The sequence below is a fragment of the Actinia tenebrosa genome, unplaced genomic scaffold (assembly GCF_029948245.1).
Source record: "Actinia tenebrosa isolate PJP-AT-01 unplaced genomic scaffold, QUT_ActTen_1.0 PGA_scaffold2__45_contigs__length_23673736, whole genome shotgun sequence".
Lineage (NCBI taxonomy): Eukaryota > Metazoa > Cnidaria > Anthozoa > Actiniaria > Actiniidae > Actinia > Actinia tenebrosa.
In genome coordinates, this window is record NW_028292579.1 from 18,806,588 (window position 1) to 18,821,915 (window position 15,328).

The following is a 15,328-nucleotide window of genomic DNA, read 5'->3' on the forward strand; positions in this document are numbered from 1 at the left end:
TTTTTCAACGTCATTCTTGAAAAATGAATTTTTCTTGAAAGAAATATACTTTTAATAGATACCTTAAGTAGATTTTTGCTATTCATTCGCCAGAAAGAGAAAAATATGGTATGTTTTGAGGTCTTGTAGCAAGCGAAACAAGACTAAAACACTTCGTAGGTCTTCCCATCATAGCTCAAAAATACTATATTAATTCTCTTCCTGGCGAGTTAATAACAAAATTCTATTTCAGATATCTACTAAGAATATATTTCTTTCAAGAAAAAAGGGATTTTTATCGTTATTTAGTGCGCTAACTTACCTTTTATCACCGAAAAATAGCTAAAATTCCGTAGAATGCCAGCCACAATGCCCGATTTGATCACGTGTCCTCTAAGTGCAAGTCGCCTATTAAAATAAGTTTTTGGGCCTGGTTCAAAATACATAAAAACCTTTTCCTTTTTTTTTTTTTTTTTTTTTTTTTCACTTCTAAAAAATGGAGTAATTTACGATTTCAACCCCTAAGAGATGCCATGATCATCCCGCCCTTCCATGTAGGGGAGTACTCCCCACCTCGGGTTATAAAGCACCGAAAGAAAATGGACTTTAATCTCAGAGCAGATCAGTTTAATTTACAAAGTATGTTACCATAAAACACGTTGAAACACATCAATCGATCGCAGTAGATTCTGAGGTATATAAGGGAAGTGCATGCCAGAAAATCCAACTCGTAGAAGACGGACGTTTGACCTCTTTGTTCTTGTTTGTGCAGTCCTTTTTTGCGGCTATTGTTAATACTTGGCGATAAACAGGAAAAGGAAGTGGACTTTGAGCTCAGGCCAAATCCAGACAGTTGATACTGTAGAACAAGTTGCAGCATGCAACAGCAGTCTTTATAAGCATTGAGACCAGTGGATTTTTCAAGCGAAATTTATCGGTGCATGAGGCTAGAACAGTCGTCGACCAAACTTCACTTGCTTACAAGGTGAGTCCATTATTCTTTACCCAATGCACCCTTGTTAAAATTATCTTGAATATGAGGCTAACATGGAAATACAAAATTTCTTTTGTATTTTCATATTAGCCTTGCATCCATGATACTTTTAAAAAGGGTTCGCATGCGGGTTTTTTAAAATTTTTATTCTGCTTTCAACAAAAAGATCAAGTTTACCAATATCCAGAATAAGATCTTGAAATTGTAAATAGGAATTAAGAGGGCGTCTCTGTAACAGCGTGCCACTCGATCTGGGCTCGAAAAATAGATTTCTTTTATATTGCTATCATCGAAAGTACTATCTATCCTCACTACAAAATTGCAGTTAGAATTGTTCTAAATTCTTTTTTCCACCCGCTATGCGAATTTTTGTCCATCGACCCCAAATCAGTGAAAGACGCCGATTTTCGAGGTCGGCCGAGGGCTACTTTCAAAGTCTGTTTTCTCGGGTTTCTCTGCACATAAAAGCTATTTTTTCTATCCAGAACTTTAGTCTAGTGTAACTTCTGCATAAAAACAGTAATAGTTTTTTTTGGAATGCGCGAATTCTGAAAAATAATCCTAACTGATCGAGACTACTGAAAGCGTGACGTGGAAAGATTATGAGACCTCGAATATTGCAAATTTCTCATTTGTGGCACCTAACCCAGCCCTAAAATATCATTCAACCTTGAGATAAGAAGCTATTTTATAGATGTGTGCAATAAAATTTGCGGCACATTGCGTTTCTACGAAATAAGCTAAGTTTCAAATTGTTCTATTTTCAGTTATTTCCTTGCGTGACACGACAGGCCGTTGGGTCTGTGACGGCTACTTCTTTGCTCGTTATCCTCAATACCATTACCTAAAATATAATATGACGAATTAAACCTTAACTTTACAATATTTGTTCCATTATAAAAGATTTCAATGATCTACGGCTTCATTTAATAGTGTTTCTATAACCTGTTTTGAAGTTTCACCGCACAGTAATTTTTGTAATTTGAATATCTCGAGCTCCTCGGGAGGTCAATCGTTATTTGTTTATTTAATTATAGTAAAGAAATCCTCGCTTAGTAATATCTCGAAACATCCTAAAGAGATCCAAAAATGAGAAATGTTCTTGTTTGTAGAGCTGAATATTTCTAGTTTTTTTAGTTGAAGGTAACATATTATTCATATTATTGTAAGTGAAGGATGTACTTGCCCGCGTTAGCATCGTTATTTTCACTGTGTTATTGCTCAACTCTATACTTATATTAGTAGTACTTAGAATACTGAATCTATGTCTTTGTACTGAATACTAGTGAGTTAGACTAGGACGTCTAAATTGAAGACTCTTGCAAAAAAATAAAATAAAATAAAACAAAATAAAACAAAATAACTAATGCATATTTTTTAAAATTAAATATACATCTTTAATATAATACAAATAACCATAATTACAAATACGAATATATATCTAAGAGCGAAATTATCAGAGAGAAATAAACCTACTTACGATGGGCTCCGCCGAGAACCAGACGAAGCTTCTTATACAGTATATCACTTCTTCAAGAGACACCTTCAACACTTAGCATGGGCTGGGCTCTAAAACCAAGAGGCGGAGCTGCTCTACAGAAAAATGTGCGGTCGTATTTGACAGCAAAGTTTGACCTGGGTGAGAGGACTGGTAGAAAAGCAGACCCTGAACAAGTTGCCGCGGAAATGCGGTGCGCGAGAAATGAGAACAATGAAAGGCGCTTTGAAAGAGAAGAATCGGGCTATCGAAGACCCAGATTGCACGATTCTTTTCACGTCTCTCCACTTCGCGAAAAAAATCCACAGCACGAGATATTACCGTGACCAGTCCTCAGGAAAATGTACGATCTTTGGTGGACGAGGAAGACATTCAGGATGTAATACGAGAGTCAGAACGTATAAATCTGTTACAAGAAATTGAGGATAGCATTGGCCTGCAACACCCCATTATTCACTAGTCAATTGAAACCCCCGACCCCCGACCCCCGCGAAAAAAGGATAATAAGAACCTATAAGGCTACAATTTTAAGAAAGGTTCTTATTAGTGGAGTTCAGTGTAAAAGTGTATAGGTAGAAACTGCTATAAGTTTTTTTGAGCATGTGTTTTGTGTAGAACATACTGTCCTGTACTAGGCTAAGGGCTGCCTGTGCTTGGAATCACAACGCCTTCTTCGGTATTTTTCAAGATGGCCGACCTCTTGTTTCCAGGCTGACATATTCAAACGAGCGTTAAAATCCCCGCTCGATTCCCCGCTGAGAAAACCATTCGTTAAATCCCCGAACCCCGGGTGCAATCATGCTCTTAAAAGTACATCAAAAACGCGTCACGTCCCCGTTCAGTGCCCCGCCAGCCGGGGTTTCAATTGACTAATGCATTATGACACGTACGATCTATGCGACTACTATATCAAAGAAACAAGATCTCAGCCTTCAATGGCGGAAGCTAAACATTAGAGAGTTTTAGATTGACTTTTTTTTCTCCCCGCAAACGGCAAACGTGACCACGTTTTCATAGTTTCCCTGTATTTTGCTCACCAGGCGCAAATATTCTTTTGATGATAATGATAATGATAATGATAATGATAATGATAATGATAATGATAATGATAATGATAATGATAATGATAATGATAATGATAATGATAATGATAATGATAATGATAATGATAATGATAATGATAATGATAATGATAATGATAATGATAATGATAATGATAATGATAATGATAATGATAATGATAATGATAATGATAATGATAATGATAATGATAATGATAATGATAATGATAATGATAATGATAATGATAATGATAATGATAATGATAATGATAATGATAATGATAATGATAATGATAATGATAATGATAATGATAATGATAATGATAATGATAATGATAATGATAATGATAATGATAATGATAATGATAATGATAATGATAATGATAATGATAATGATAATGATAATGATAATGATAATGATAATGATAATGATAATGATAATGATAATGATAATGATAATGATAATGATAATGATAATGATAATGATAATGATAATACAGCAAAACAACAACAAGAGAAAAGGCCGTCCTATAAAAGCATCATAATACCATAATAGCTTGGCTTCAAAGTAGTTGAACTTACTCGGGTAGAGTGAGAGCTGAATGTTTCTCTAAGAGAAATGAGCAATACATTGATTGATTGATTGAATAATGGTAATAATGATAATAATAATAATGGTTTATTTGAAGCATATCTACAGAGTAGATCTATATCTTAAAAAGTATTGGAGGAGCCAGTACCCGCAACCTCCACTTCCGAACCGCCGCCCCTATATGATCATAATTTTCACAATCACTCGTTCTGTAGTTATAAATGAATTCATACGTTTGTTTACACCTGTTGCAAAAATCGTCGTCTCAGCCGAAGAACAGTCAAGACTGCAAAGTATTTTTTCGAAAAAATGATAGTATATGGAGTTCGAAAATATCGGAAGGACGAAATACCTTTTCACAATAGGAAATGATGGATAATTCATAAAGGAAATAAACGTTGAGAAGGTTAAATGACTAGTGACAAAGATATCAATGATATATTACCTACAACTTATAAAAAAACAAAAAAATGTTCAGCTCTACCAACAAGAACAGTTCTCATTTTTGGATCTCTTTAGGATGTTTCGAGATATTACTAAGCGAGGATTTCTTTACTATAATTAAATAAACAAATAACGATTGACCTCCCGAGGAGCTCGAGATATTCAAATTACAAAAATTACTGTGCGGTGAAACTTCAAAACAGGTTATAGAAACACTATTAAATGAAGCCGTAGATCATTGAAATCTTTTATAATGGAACAAATATTGTAAAGTTAAGGTTTAATTCGTCATATTATATTTTAGGTAATGGTATTGAGGATAACGAGCAAAGAAGTAGCCGTCACAGACCCAACGGCCTGTCGTGTCACGCAAGGAAATAACTGAAAATAGAACAATTTGAAACTTAGCTTATTTCGTAGAAACGCAATGTGCCGCAAATTTTATTGCACACATCTATAAAATAGCTTCTTATCTCAAGGTTGAATGATATTTTAGGGCTGGGTTAGGTGCCACAAATGAGAAATTTGCAATATTCGAGGTCTCATAATCTTAGCTTTCCACGTCACGCTTTCAGTAGTCTCGATCAGTTAGGATTATTTTTCAGAATTCGCGCATTCCAAAAAAAACTATTACTGTTTTTATGCAGAAGTTACACTAGACTAAAGTTCTGGATAGAAAAAATAGCTTTTATGTGCAGAGAAACCCGAGAAAACAGACTTTGAAAGTAGCCCTCGGCCGACCTCGAAAATCGGCGTCTTTCACTGATTTGGGGTCGATGGACAAAAATTCGCATAGCGGGTGGAAAAAAGAATTTAGAACAATTCTAACTGCAATTTTGTAGTGAGGATAGATAGTACTTTCGATGATAGCAATATAAAAGAAATCTATTTTTCGAGCCCAGATCGAGTGGCACGCTGTTACAGAGACGCCCTCTTAATTTTCTGAGTTTTGGATTTTCTAAGCTAGGAATATAACGGGTCTTTATGAAGAGTTCGAAGTTCGTTTTAAAGTTCCACAGGGCAAAAAAGCACACAAAGAAAAAGAAGTAGAGAAAAGTTGTCAAGTGCATGGTTGACAAATTAGGTTTCCTGAAAACATTCAAAACCTTGCTTACCGGTGACGTTATGAAGTTTCCATGGAAATTTGGTTTGTGCTTGGCTTTTGAAGATACATATCGGCTTCAGTCTTTAACCATGAATATCTCCAAAACGACCTCTGGACACGACCTTTTTTCTTTACAAACCTGAAATCAGCATTAAATTTGAGTTTCAAAAATTGTTATTTAAAAACGCGTTTTCATCGGTATCTTTTCTATAGTAGGGAGCCACCTTTTAAATAAAGAAAAGTTATACTAATTCGCACCAGTCCCTCGTAGAGCCTATAAATTTCCATGCACAGTTTCATATAAACCTCGACGTTGCAACATCGATTTGAAAATTATTTATGGCTCACAAGTTCCAAACCCCGATAACGTGGCGCCTTTCCAAGTTTATTTTGGCAGCTAGCCCTCCAGTTCGTGTTCCCGCATATTTTCTTGTTTGTAATCCTGTTTCTGCTTCGCCTGTTCAAGAACCGCCTGAAAAAGTGAATGTTCGTGGTGAATCCATTTTAAATCACTTATTTAGGTCATTACTCATGTTCTCCCCGCTCCATACGCGTTTCATAAACAACCTTAATTGTAGTTCGCATGGTATGACAATATTCCCGTTTACCTTTAACATCGTTTCATAGTTTACTTACAGCATTTATTTACTTATGGCTGATTACTTAATTGTAGCTTTTCTTTTGTCACCTAGTTTTATTTTCGCCTTGGTTTCTCCCCAGTCTCCCGGCCATACTCCTGTCCCAGGTGCTAGTTTTATACTTTATTTACTGCTTTAGAATTTTTTCCTTTTTCCTTATCATTTGCTTTCTTTCTACAGCTAGTCATAAAGTTAATATCCTTGGGATCGATTTTAAAACAGTGCTATCTAGCCTATGAGAAAAGAGGGAACGACTGGTAACGAGCACCACCAACAATTAATGATTTCAAAAATATATTTTCATTACAAGAAAGACCATATCTAAATAAGTAATTTCGGAAAGTTCTGTTGTCATATAATGAATCCCTGTTATAAGCATTTGAAAAGTGTCAAAATATGATAGCGAGGCTCAGTAGTAAGCCCTTGGTTGTTGTTTCGTCCATACAAACCATTCTAATTTCAAACAGTTTTAAAATCAATACTGAAATCTAATACTGACTTTTGCAGTCACTACATTGGCTGCCAGTAGAGGAACGTGTCCAGTTCAAGATATTATTAGTGACATTCATGGACTCGCACCACGGTACCTTTTCGAGCTAATAAATGTAAGGACACCCACACGATATAGTCTCCGTTCAGATGATAGTTTATTGCTAATTCTCCCTAAGGGAAAGTCACTTGTCACATTAGGGGGGGCAGGTCTTTTAGTTTTGCGCGCCAAAGCTGTGGAACTGTCTACCCAAGCGAATCAGAGACTGCACTATCATCAGTACTTTTAAATCAATGGTCAAGACGTATCTCTTTAAGAACTCTTACCACCTATTATAATTGTTTAGTAAAAATGCACAGGTGATTATTGAAAATCTCGCACGCTGATTGGTCGAGAAACACACTATCACACGATAATCACCTCCAGCGATAATCCAAAATGGCGGCCAGCCGCTTTGTTGCTGTTACCGGAAAAAAAGTCTTTTATCTTCTTTTTTTGTGTGAAAGAATCACCAGTGTATGTATGATAAAACAACTATTTGCCTCAGCCTCAGCGCTCGAAGAGTCGCGTCTCGGTAAATATTCCCCAATATTCACTTCGCCTTCGGCGAATAATTGTTAAATAATTATTATGTCATTAATCTCCAAATTAGCATAAACTTGAAACTTGAATATGACTCGAACCAAAAATGCTAGCAAGAAAAGAAAACACCAGTTCAGTTTAGTCTTTTTTCTTTATTTTCTTTCCTTTTTTTCCTTTTGTTTTGTTTTTTGTTTTTGTAAATTACTTGAACAACTGTTTAATGAATTATCGTCATCTTTTCAGTTCCGAATAAAATTGTTATAAATAAATATAATCTCAAGATAGCAAAGTATTAATTATCATTATTAATGATATTTATTCATACTTCATATACTTAATACTATTTAATTTTAATTCCCAAAGATAATCATGAGGATCAGTACAATCTACGCGATCTTGTTGGTGTTTTCTTGGACTGTCTTCGGATTTTTGCCAGAGGTTGGTTCAGCGCCCAGCATGAGACATGACGTGAGTTACATTGATCATTTTCTTATCTTATATCATTGATGTCATATCTATACAAATTATAATTTGTCTATATGAATTATAATAGTAACTATTAGCTTAATGTCCGTCTAAGCATGAAGCATTAGTGAAGTAAAGGACTTTTAAAAAATCATAAACAATGCAAAATCAAAATCTAACTATCCATTAATTTAATATATGTACTACTTTTTTAGACGTTTTCGCAACTGCGAAAACGCTTTTCCCGTTCAGTGTCCTCAAACTGGAAAGAATGTTCGTGGAATAGTATCAGCGAGGGTAAAGACTACGGTCTGATCAGGGTAGGTATTAGCCGAAAGTTCTGTATATCAGGCGATTGTCCCCACCAAGCATATCGTATTGAAATGATCCCTTCCAGAAATGAAAAGAGCACCCCTATATTAATAATAAGGCGATGTTTTAGCTCATAATATAAGTGACACAGGAAAAATAGCGCTACATATCAAATTGAATTTTTTACTGAATAGGATCAGCGTGTATTGGGAAATATTTGTTGGGTAGTAACTGTTTAAGATTGCCACCAAAAGCATTTAATAGGTCTTTTGCAATAAACAGTCACGTGCTGATATATAACTTTGATAACGAATCAATTCCGCTCAAGGTCTCTGGGGAATGCTCTGCTGGATGGCAAGCGAACTTCAAACTGCTTCGTATCTTGAAATCAAAAAAGTATCTTATTTTTAAAATTACGCGACCTAGACGGATTCAGATGTTTGGAGTTTTCGTTTTCAAAGTTAGCACGCACTAAGTTAGAAGAAATTACCGCTCAACCAACCAGAAACAACCATTCCCATTGTGCAGTGCCTGAAATTATGTATAACTAGTGACTGTAGCTTTTCCTTATTTCTTTCCAACAGGATTGTGTTTTTAGAAAGAAACAGAGCAATTCTGCCCTGCACGTTTACTGGAATGGCGAATTCAGTGTGAATCAATGTAGCGGTTGCTGTAAGCGCTGGTTCTTCACGTTCAACGGTGCCGAATGTCAGTCGCCTCGTGCAATAGATGGCCTTGTGTACTTAAGTTATGGTACCGTTTGGCTCCACCGTGTCCGCCATATTGAGGGTCACTGTAACAATGTCCAAAGGGGAAATGTCCGTGTCGGCTTTAATGTTGGTGACTGTTCCGGGTATGGGAATGCTAATGCATACACCGGGTGGGGAACGGCCAGCCGTTTGTTCGTAGAGGAAGTACCTAGCCCCCAGACGTAGGAGGCTTTTGACTTGTGTTACGGGATGTTTAGCAGTGGTTATTAGAAAACTGATGTCTTGCTTAGTTCGTCTCTAAAAACATTAAATTCTCTCATAGCACTTGCGATTCAACGACATTTAAAATGCAAGATCATTTGAGTAGAAAAATAATTTCAAGATAAATCAAAGCATGCCTTATATCCTTAATGTATAATTAGTAACATGTAAACAAACCTGTGACAGTTATACGGTGAATGTAATTTATAAAACAACTGTAATAAATATTGCTTTTTGATTGGTCAGCGCACGCATTTGTTTGAGACGGCATTTGTTTGAGCGGGATTTTGATTCAAAAATTCATGAATACTTAATGAGCATATAGACCTATCAGGTCCTTCATATCTATCACGTGCATGGATTTATACCTGACCTTGAAGTTGTGAGGTCCATTATGAAAAATGTATGGAGTTCGTAAAATTCAAATGTTGTTCTTTGATAATCACGAAATGACTAATGAGGTTAATAAAATACTAGGATTTATCAAAGATTTTGGTGAGAAATTTATCTTGTTTGGCGCAAAAAAGGCGCAAAAAACTTTTTCGAACCAATGTTCTTTGATTACGACAGATAGTTAGTAAGGACTTTACGCACCGACGACGGTAGACCTAGACGACGGTATTCCCTGCCGAAAAAGACTAGGTCGAGAGACGTCGTCGTCCACGTTAATACTGATAAAGTATTTCGTGATGTCTCGAAGTAATGATAAACCAGACCCTGGTTGGAACGGTTTACTAGTATCAGAGTCTCTGAGAATCTAAAGGAGAAGTAAAAATAAGTTGCAAAATTTCGAACGTCAGTTTTAAAAGCTGTATGTAAGAGCGTTTATGCCATACTCATCACAGTCATCGAATAACTCAATCTGGAACTCCAATTCCAGTTCCGGGATCCGAATTTTAGCATACGTAATTAGGTTGTTGTGCGATCACGTTTCATAAAGGGCTCGCTTTATAATCAAAATGCTTCATTTAAAACGTAAATACAGGCTAATATTTGCTCAAGACCTCTCATAATTGCTTTATATTTTATTATTTTATAATTTATCAATCAATCAATCAATCAAAAGATATAGTCCTTCGTCGGAACTCCGACGAATGAAGGACTAGCGTCCGAAACGTTAGTAAGTTTTTTCATCTTTTCACGGTGTATAATTTACCTTTTCATCATTACTGAATCAATCAATCAGTTTATTCAATTTACAATTCTGGAAATATAGTAACAAGTATTTAAAATTGTATGAACAATAATTGTACAAATATGTAATAAAAGAAATAGTGATTGCAGCTTTTATAATTGAATGTATATATATCCAGAAGGAAGACACCTAAATAAGAAACCATTGGCTTATATTCTCGAGGTGTCTTATATAAGCTTGGGTAATTTAGATATAATTATTTGATGAAGCATGAAGGTGTATATTGTCATATATAAAAATGAATATATAGAAATGAATACACATTAGTACATACATATGCACATGAAGTTAAAGTTAGAAAGTATCAATTTACAATGATCAGTAATTATAAAGAGTTCATTTACAATTTGATTCAAAAAAAAAATACAGATATTAAACTCAATTGATAGATTAAATTAATAAGCACGTAAAGATCAGTGTTTAGACATAACAGCTTGCTGACCTAATGTGATTGGGTAGCATGTTCCACAGTTTTGGCCCTTGACTTATTAGTGTGAATTGTTTGATATTGGTTCTACAGAAAGCAGGTCTATAATTATTTGACTGTCTAGTTGGATAATTGTGGATTTGGGAGTTTTTTACAAATTTTTTTTGAAAGGAGTTAGGCAAAATTTTATTTTCTATTGAATACATAAATAGCCCTAACTGAAGAGAGTGAATATCTTGCAGTTTTAATAAGTTATATTGAGAAAATAAGGGAGAAGTGTGAGCATCATATCTAGAGTTAGTAATAATCCTGATTACGCGTTTTTGAAGTATTTTTAAACGATTTAAATTACTTTCATAGGTAGAGCACCATATGATATTGCCATAATAAAGATAAGGGTAAACCAAAGTATAGTAAAGCATAAGATGAGATTTTTGTGAAATAAAGAACTGAGATTTAGATATAATTCCTATAGATTTAGATTATTATATAAACAGCAATCGTTTTATTTCATACTGGACCATAGTACAATGATACTGAGTTCCCTTGGTATTCAAGCTTATTAATGCTGTCATATCTCTTTCCTTCAAACATTTTTTGTCACGTGATAAATAAGACACGGCATCAAAACAATTTTATGAATGCACAAATCTACAGGAAGCCCATATCCAATTTAGTTATTGAAAAACACAGGAAGCCCATGGCCAATTCGTATTTCCACAGGCAGCCCATCCGATTTAGTTATTGAAAAAACAGGAAGCCTATGGCCAAGACCATTTGAAATACCAAAATTAATAAATGATTTTATAATAATTATATATTTGCTTATTTTTTCTATGATTGAGAGTCGATGAGAGGTCGATGAGAGGTCGATGTAAGATTACCTCCTCTCCTCCTGCTATCAGGCTATCGATAGCTTAGCTATCAGGCTATCGATAGCTTAGCTATCAGGCTATCGATAGCTTAGCTATCAGGCTATCAATAGCTTAGCTATCAGGCTATCGATAACCTGGCTATCAATAGCTTAGTTTCTTGGCTATCAATTTGTATCTATTGATAGCCAAAATTAGTAAATCCTCACCGAAAATCCGGATCGTGCCATCCCTACACTACTACTGACTCAAAAGGAGCATCCACCTCTTATACTATGTATGTAAAGCAGTGTATTCCCAGATCATGAGCCAATGCCATTACTAGGAGCATACAGTGTCCTTGAAACAGTGTATTTCCAGATAAGAAGCCCAATTGGTATGTAGGGTAACGTTTTAAAGTGTATATCAAGGAAGTTTCTGTTCTTTCAAAATCACTTATATGTGAATAGTGTAGTAGTATGGTTGCAGTATTTTTGTATGTAAAATTTTCTTTTAGGAGATAAAAACATCTGAAATATCAATATGCAAATGAGATGACGCAAATTCAAGACTAATTTATTATACCAAAACGCGGCTTTTGTGGAAAGTACTGCTGTTTTTTTCATTTGCAAATCGTCCTTATGACTGAAATATATGTCTTTGCTCACTTTTAGGTTATTTCACTTCAGAAAACTTGTCGTAAATTCAATTGCAAAATGTAACCCATTCTTGAATTTATGTCATCTCATTTGCATATTGATATCTTAAATGTTTATATCTCTGAAAATAGAAGTGCACACACAAAAATATTGCAACCATACTACTACAACTGTTCAAGTATAAATGATTTTGAAAATAATGTCTTTCCTTGATATACACTTTAAACTTTCCTATGAACTTTCGTTCGATACCTTTATACAGGATTGCCTTTTCTACAAGAACTTCACGGAATCGATCCTCCATGTTTACTGGAATGGCAACCTAAGGATATATAATTGTAACCACTGTTGTAAGCGCTGGTTCTTCACGTTCAACGGCACTGAATGCAAGACACCCCGTGCTATAGACGGTATCGTTTACATGGCAAAAGGAGTCGGTCACAACATCCACCGTGTCCGCCATATTGAAGGTCACTGTGACAAGATCCACAAGGGACCTGTTCGTGTGGGCTTCAATGTCGGGAACTGTGCCGGGTATGGAAATGTGGATGCCTATACCAGGTGGAATTCAAACAGTCGTCTTTTTGTAGAGGAGGTATCCAGACCCCAGTCGTAGAACTATCCATTTCCGACAAGACATAAGCCAGACTGATTGAATGCGAAGTCTAGTAAAGCACTATAACAAGCGCTTTGAGAATTTTTGAGCACTTTGTTTGATCCATGCTGCGTTAGTTGAAAAAATAGGAATAGAATAAACGTCAAAAACTAAATGTTACCATTATCGTTCACTATATTGTTGTGAAGTAATATCACTATTAAATGCCGCAAAAATATGTTGAGACATTGTGTTGTACTGAAATTAAACACTGAAAGGAGTTGATCAGAGGCGGGTTTTACCAAGCAAACATCGTAGATACTCGTACCTGATCTCATGGCTAAACAATTTCAGGGCCCCTCGACACTGAGCGGTGTCCACCACCACCACCACCACCACCACCACCACCACCACCACCACCATTTATCTCATTCACCCACAAAAGTGATAAAAATATATAATGTAAAATACAGTATGTTGGTCAATGCATTAATAGACCCCTTTCGAATTCCAAATTACCGCTGTGTTTCTTGATTACAGACTCATTTACTCAGGCTTAGCCTCGATTTTGTGAAGAATATTCACGTGTTCCAGTCAAGGTCCGTCAAGTTTCAAAGTGTTTGTATTGTTGAAGTTGTGCATTCTTTACTTTACCGTTGATATTTGAAAGTAATTAGACACTGATTCGAGGCTTAGCCTGAGCAAATGAGCCTGTAATCAATAAACACAGCGGTAATGTGGAACTCGAAAAAGGTCTATTATTCTCTTAATACTTGATAATTGATGGCTGTTGACTCGATAGTTTATACTTTTTCAAAAGCCGTACACACTAAACGTGATCTCGCTTGGTAAATATTTATCCTGTATATTTCATAACTGTTCAACTCTATTTAAATATTCCTATATTTTTGTATTGTAATTTTGTGTGTGAAATAAACTTGACTTGACTTGACTTGCGCAAACAAACACTGGGAGCCTACGCAAACCGGGATGAGTGCCGATATAAGACACGGACCTTTTACACCTATTTCAAAAACATACAAATAAATATAAATAAAAAGATACACCATTTGACTGAATAAACTTTTAAAATCATTATGGCAGTGTTATTATTAATTATTGGCTTAAAAAAACACAAGTGGAACTGAAATTTCAAATTAAGAAACCAAGTTATGCGGTGTCCCCCAGGGTTCTATTTTAGGCCCATTGTTGTTCTTGATATTCATGAATTATATTTTTAAAATATTCTAACGAATTCACAACTTATTTTATGCAAATAAAAGCTTAAAAGCATTAGAATAAAAATGGAACTTCCTAAATTAAATACCTGGCTTATTATTAATTACAAGATATTAAAATATTGATATTAAAAAATTGGTAGGCTTAAAAACATTGGAATCAAATGTTAACATATACCTTGCTAAATTAAGTAACTGGCTTTTTATCAATTTCAAAATATTTTTTGAACATTTCAAAAGAAACTTTCTCTGGAACCTAATATAAACAATATTGATAGCAACTCAAATAGAACAAGGATTTTATTAAATATCTTGTAATGTTGTTAGATAGCAACCTTTTCTGGACGTATCATATAGATTACATAGCAATAAAAATAAGTAAAAGCAGTAATAAAATAAAAGAATTAAATACGAAGTTGATATACTGACAAAAACACGCTGACACGCTGTAGAGGATGGGTGGGTGGGGCGTCGCGATGTGCACTTGCTCCCTGGGATGTCAAGAAGAACTGTCACAAAGGCCCGATGACAGGTTAATATATAGAAACGCGGTGCATCAAAAAAATTTCATTTGTATGTTTAATATTAATATCGTTGTTATTTTTGGCACTTAGAATAGCTAATGTTGCTCAGTATTAACTTTGTTTTCATTTCATGGTTTTACTGCATGCGCTGACTACTCTCCATAATATTTATCGATCTCTTATTCACCCTTATCCTATTTGTGGCATATGCTATGGAGACAAGCTGCTCATCTCAAAGTCCTTCCACAACAAAAAAGTTTTTAGATTAATGTACTTTGTTGATAGATCAGAGCATACCACCCCTCTTTTCATTAAAGCTAATATGTTACCTATACATGTCCTTTATTATGAATCTGTTGCCCAGTTAATGCATGACATTAAAAATAGGTTGCACCCAATAATATTTTCAACCTATTTATTCTTGCTTCTAATGTTCACTCATAAAACACTACCAGAGATTTTTGTGTCAGGTAATTTCTATATTAAAAACTCTCAACTCTCAAGAACAAAATAATTCTTTCTCAAGATTTGGAGCTAGATTGATATTGTTATGTTGATATTTCCTCAGTTGTAGACAGGCTTAATTATAAATCATAACGCTGATTATTATTCATTACAATTCATTTGTTTTTTAATATCGCTGTTTAGCTATTAATATCATCTCCTTTGTCCTCTCTCTCTCTCTCTCTCTCTCTCTCTCTCTCTCTC

At 35.0% G+C, this 15,328-nt stretch overlaps 1 protein-coding gene and 1 pseudogene across 1 annotated transcript; both read left to right on the top strand.

The window, feature by feature from the left end:
• The first annotated feature begins 826 nt into the window (after window positions 1–826).
• On the top strand, window positions 827–10,414 carry LOC116308445 (collagen triple helix repeat-containing protein 1). The gene is made up of 4 exons (XM_031718864.2): window positions 827–964; window positions 7,747–7,851; window positions 8,064–8,168; window positions 8,745–10,414. The coding sequence occupies exons 2-4, from the start codon at window positions 7,753–7,755 to the stop codon at window positions 9,093–9,095; spliced, it is 555 nt and encodes a 184-aa protein (XP_031574724.1). The 5' UTR covers window positions 827–964; window positions 7,747–7,752; the 3' UTR covers window positions 9,096–10,414.
• A 2,048-nt stretch (window positions 10,415–12,462) lies between these two features.
• On the top strand, window positions 12,463–13,102 carry LOC148909501 (collagen triple helix repeat-containing protein 1 pseudogene; annotated as a pseudogene).
• Window positions 13,103–15,328: the final 2,226 nt, after the last annotated feature.

What these genes read in the sequence shown, in the direction of transcription:
- LOC116308445 (XM_031718864.2), top strand. Translation starts at nt 7,753, where the DNA reads ATGAGGATCAGTACAATCTACGCGATCTTGTTGGTGTTTTCTTGGACT. An exon ending in CGCCCAGCATGAGACATGAC is followed by an intron (nt 7,852 to 8,063) that starts GTGAGTTACATT and finishes CTACTTTTTTAG; the next exon opens with ACGTTTTCGCAACTGCGAAA. An exon ending in AAGACTACGGTCTGATCAGG is followed by an intron (nt 8,169 to 8,744) that starts GTAGGTATTAGC and finishes TCTTTCCAACAG; the next exon opens with GATTGTGTTTTTAGAAAGAA.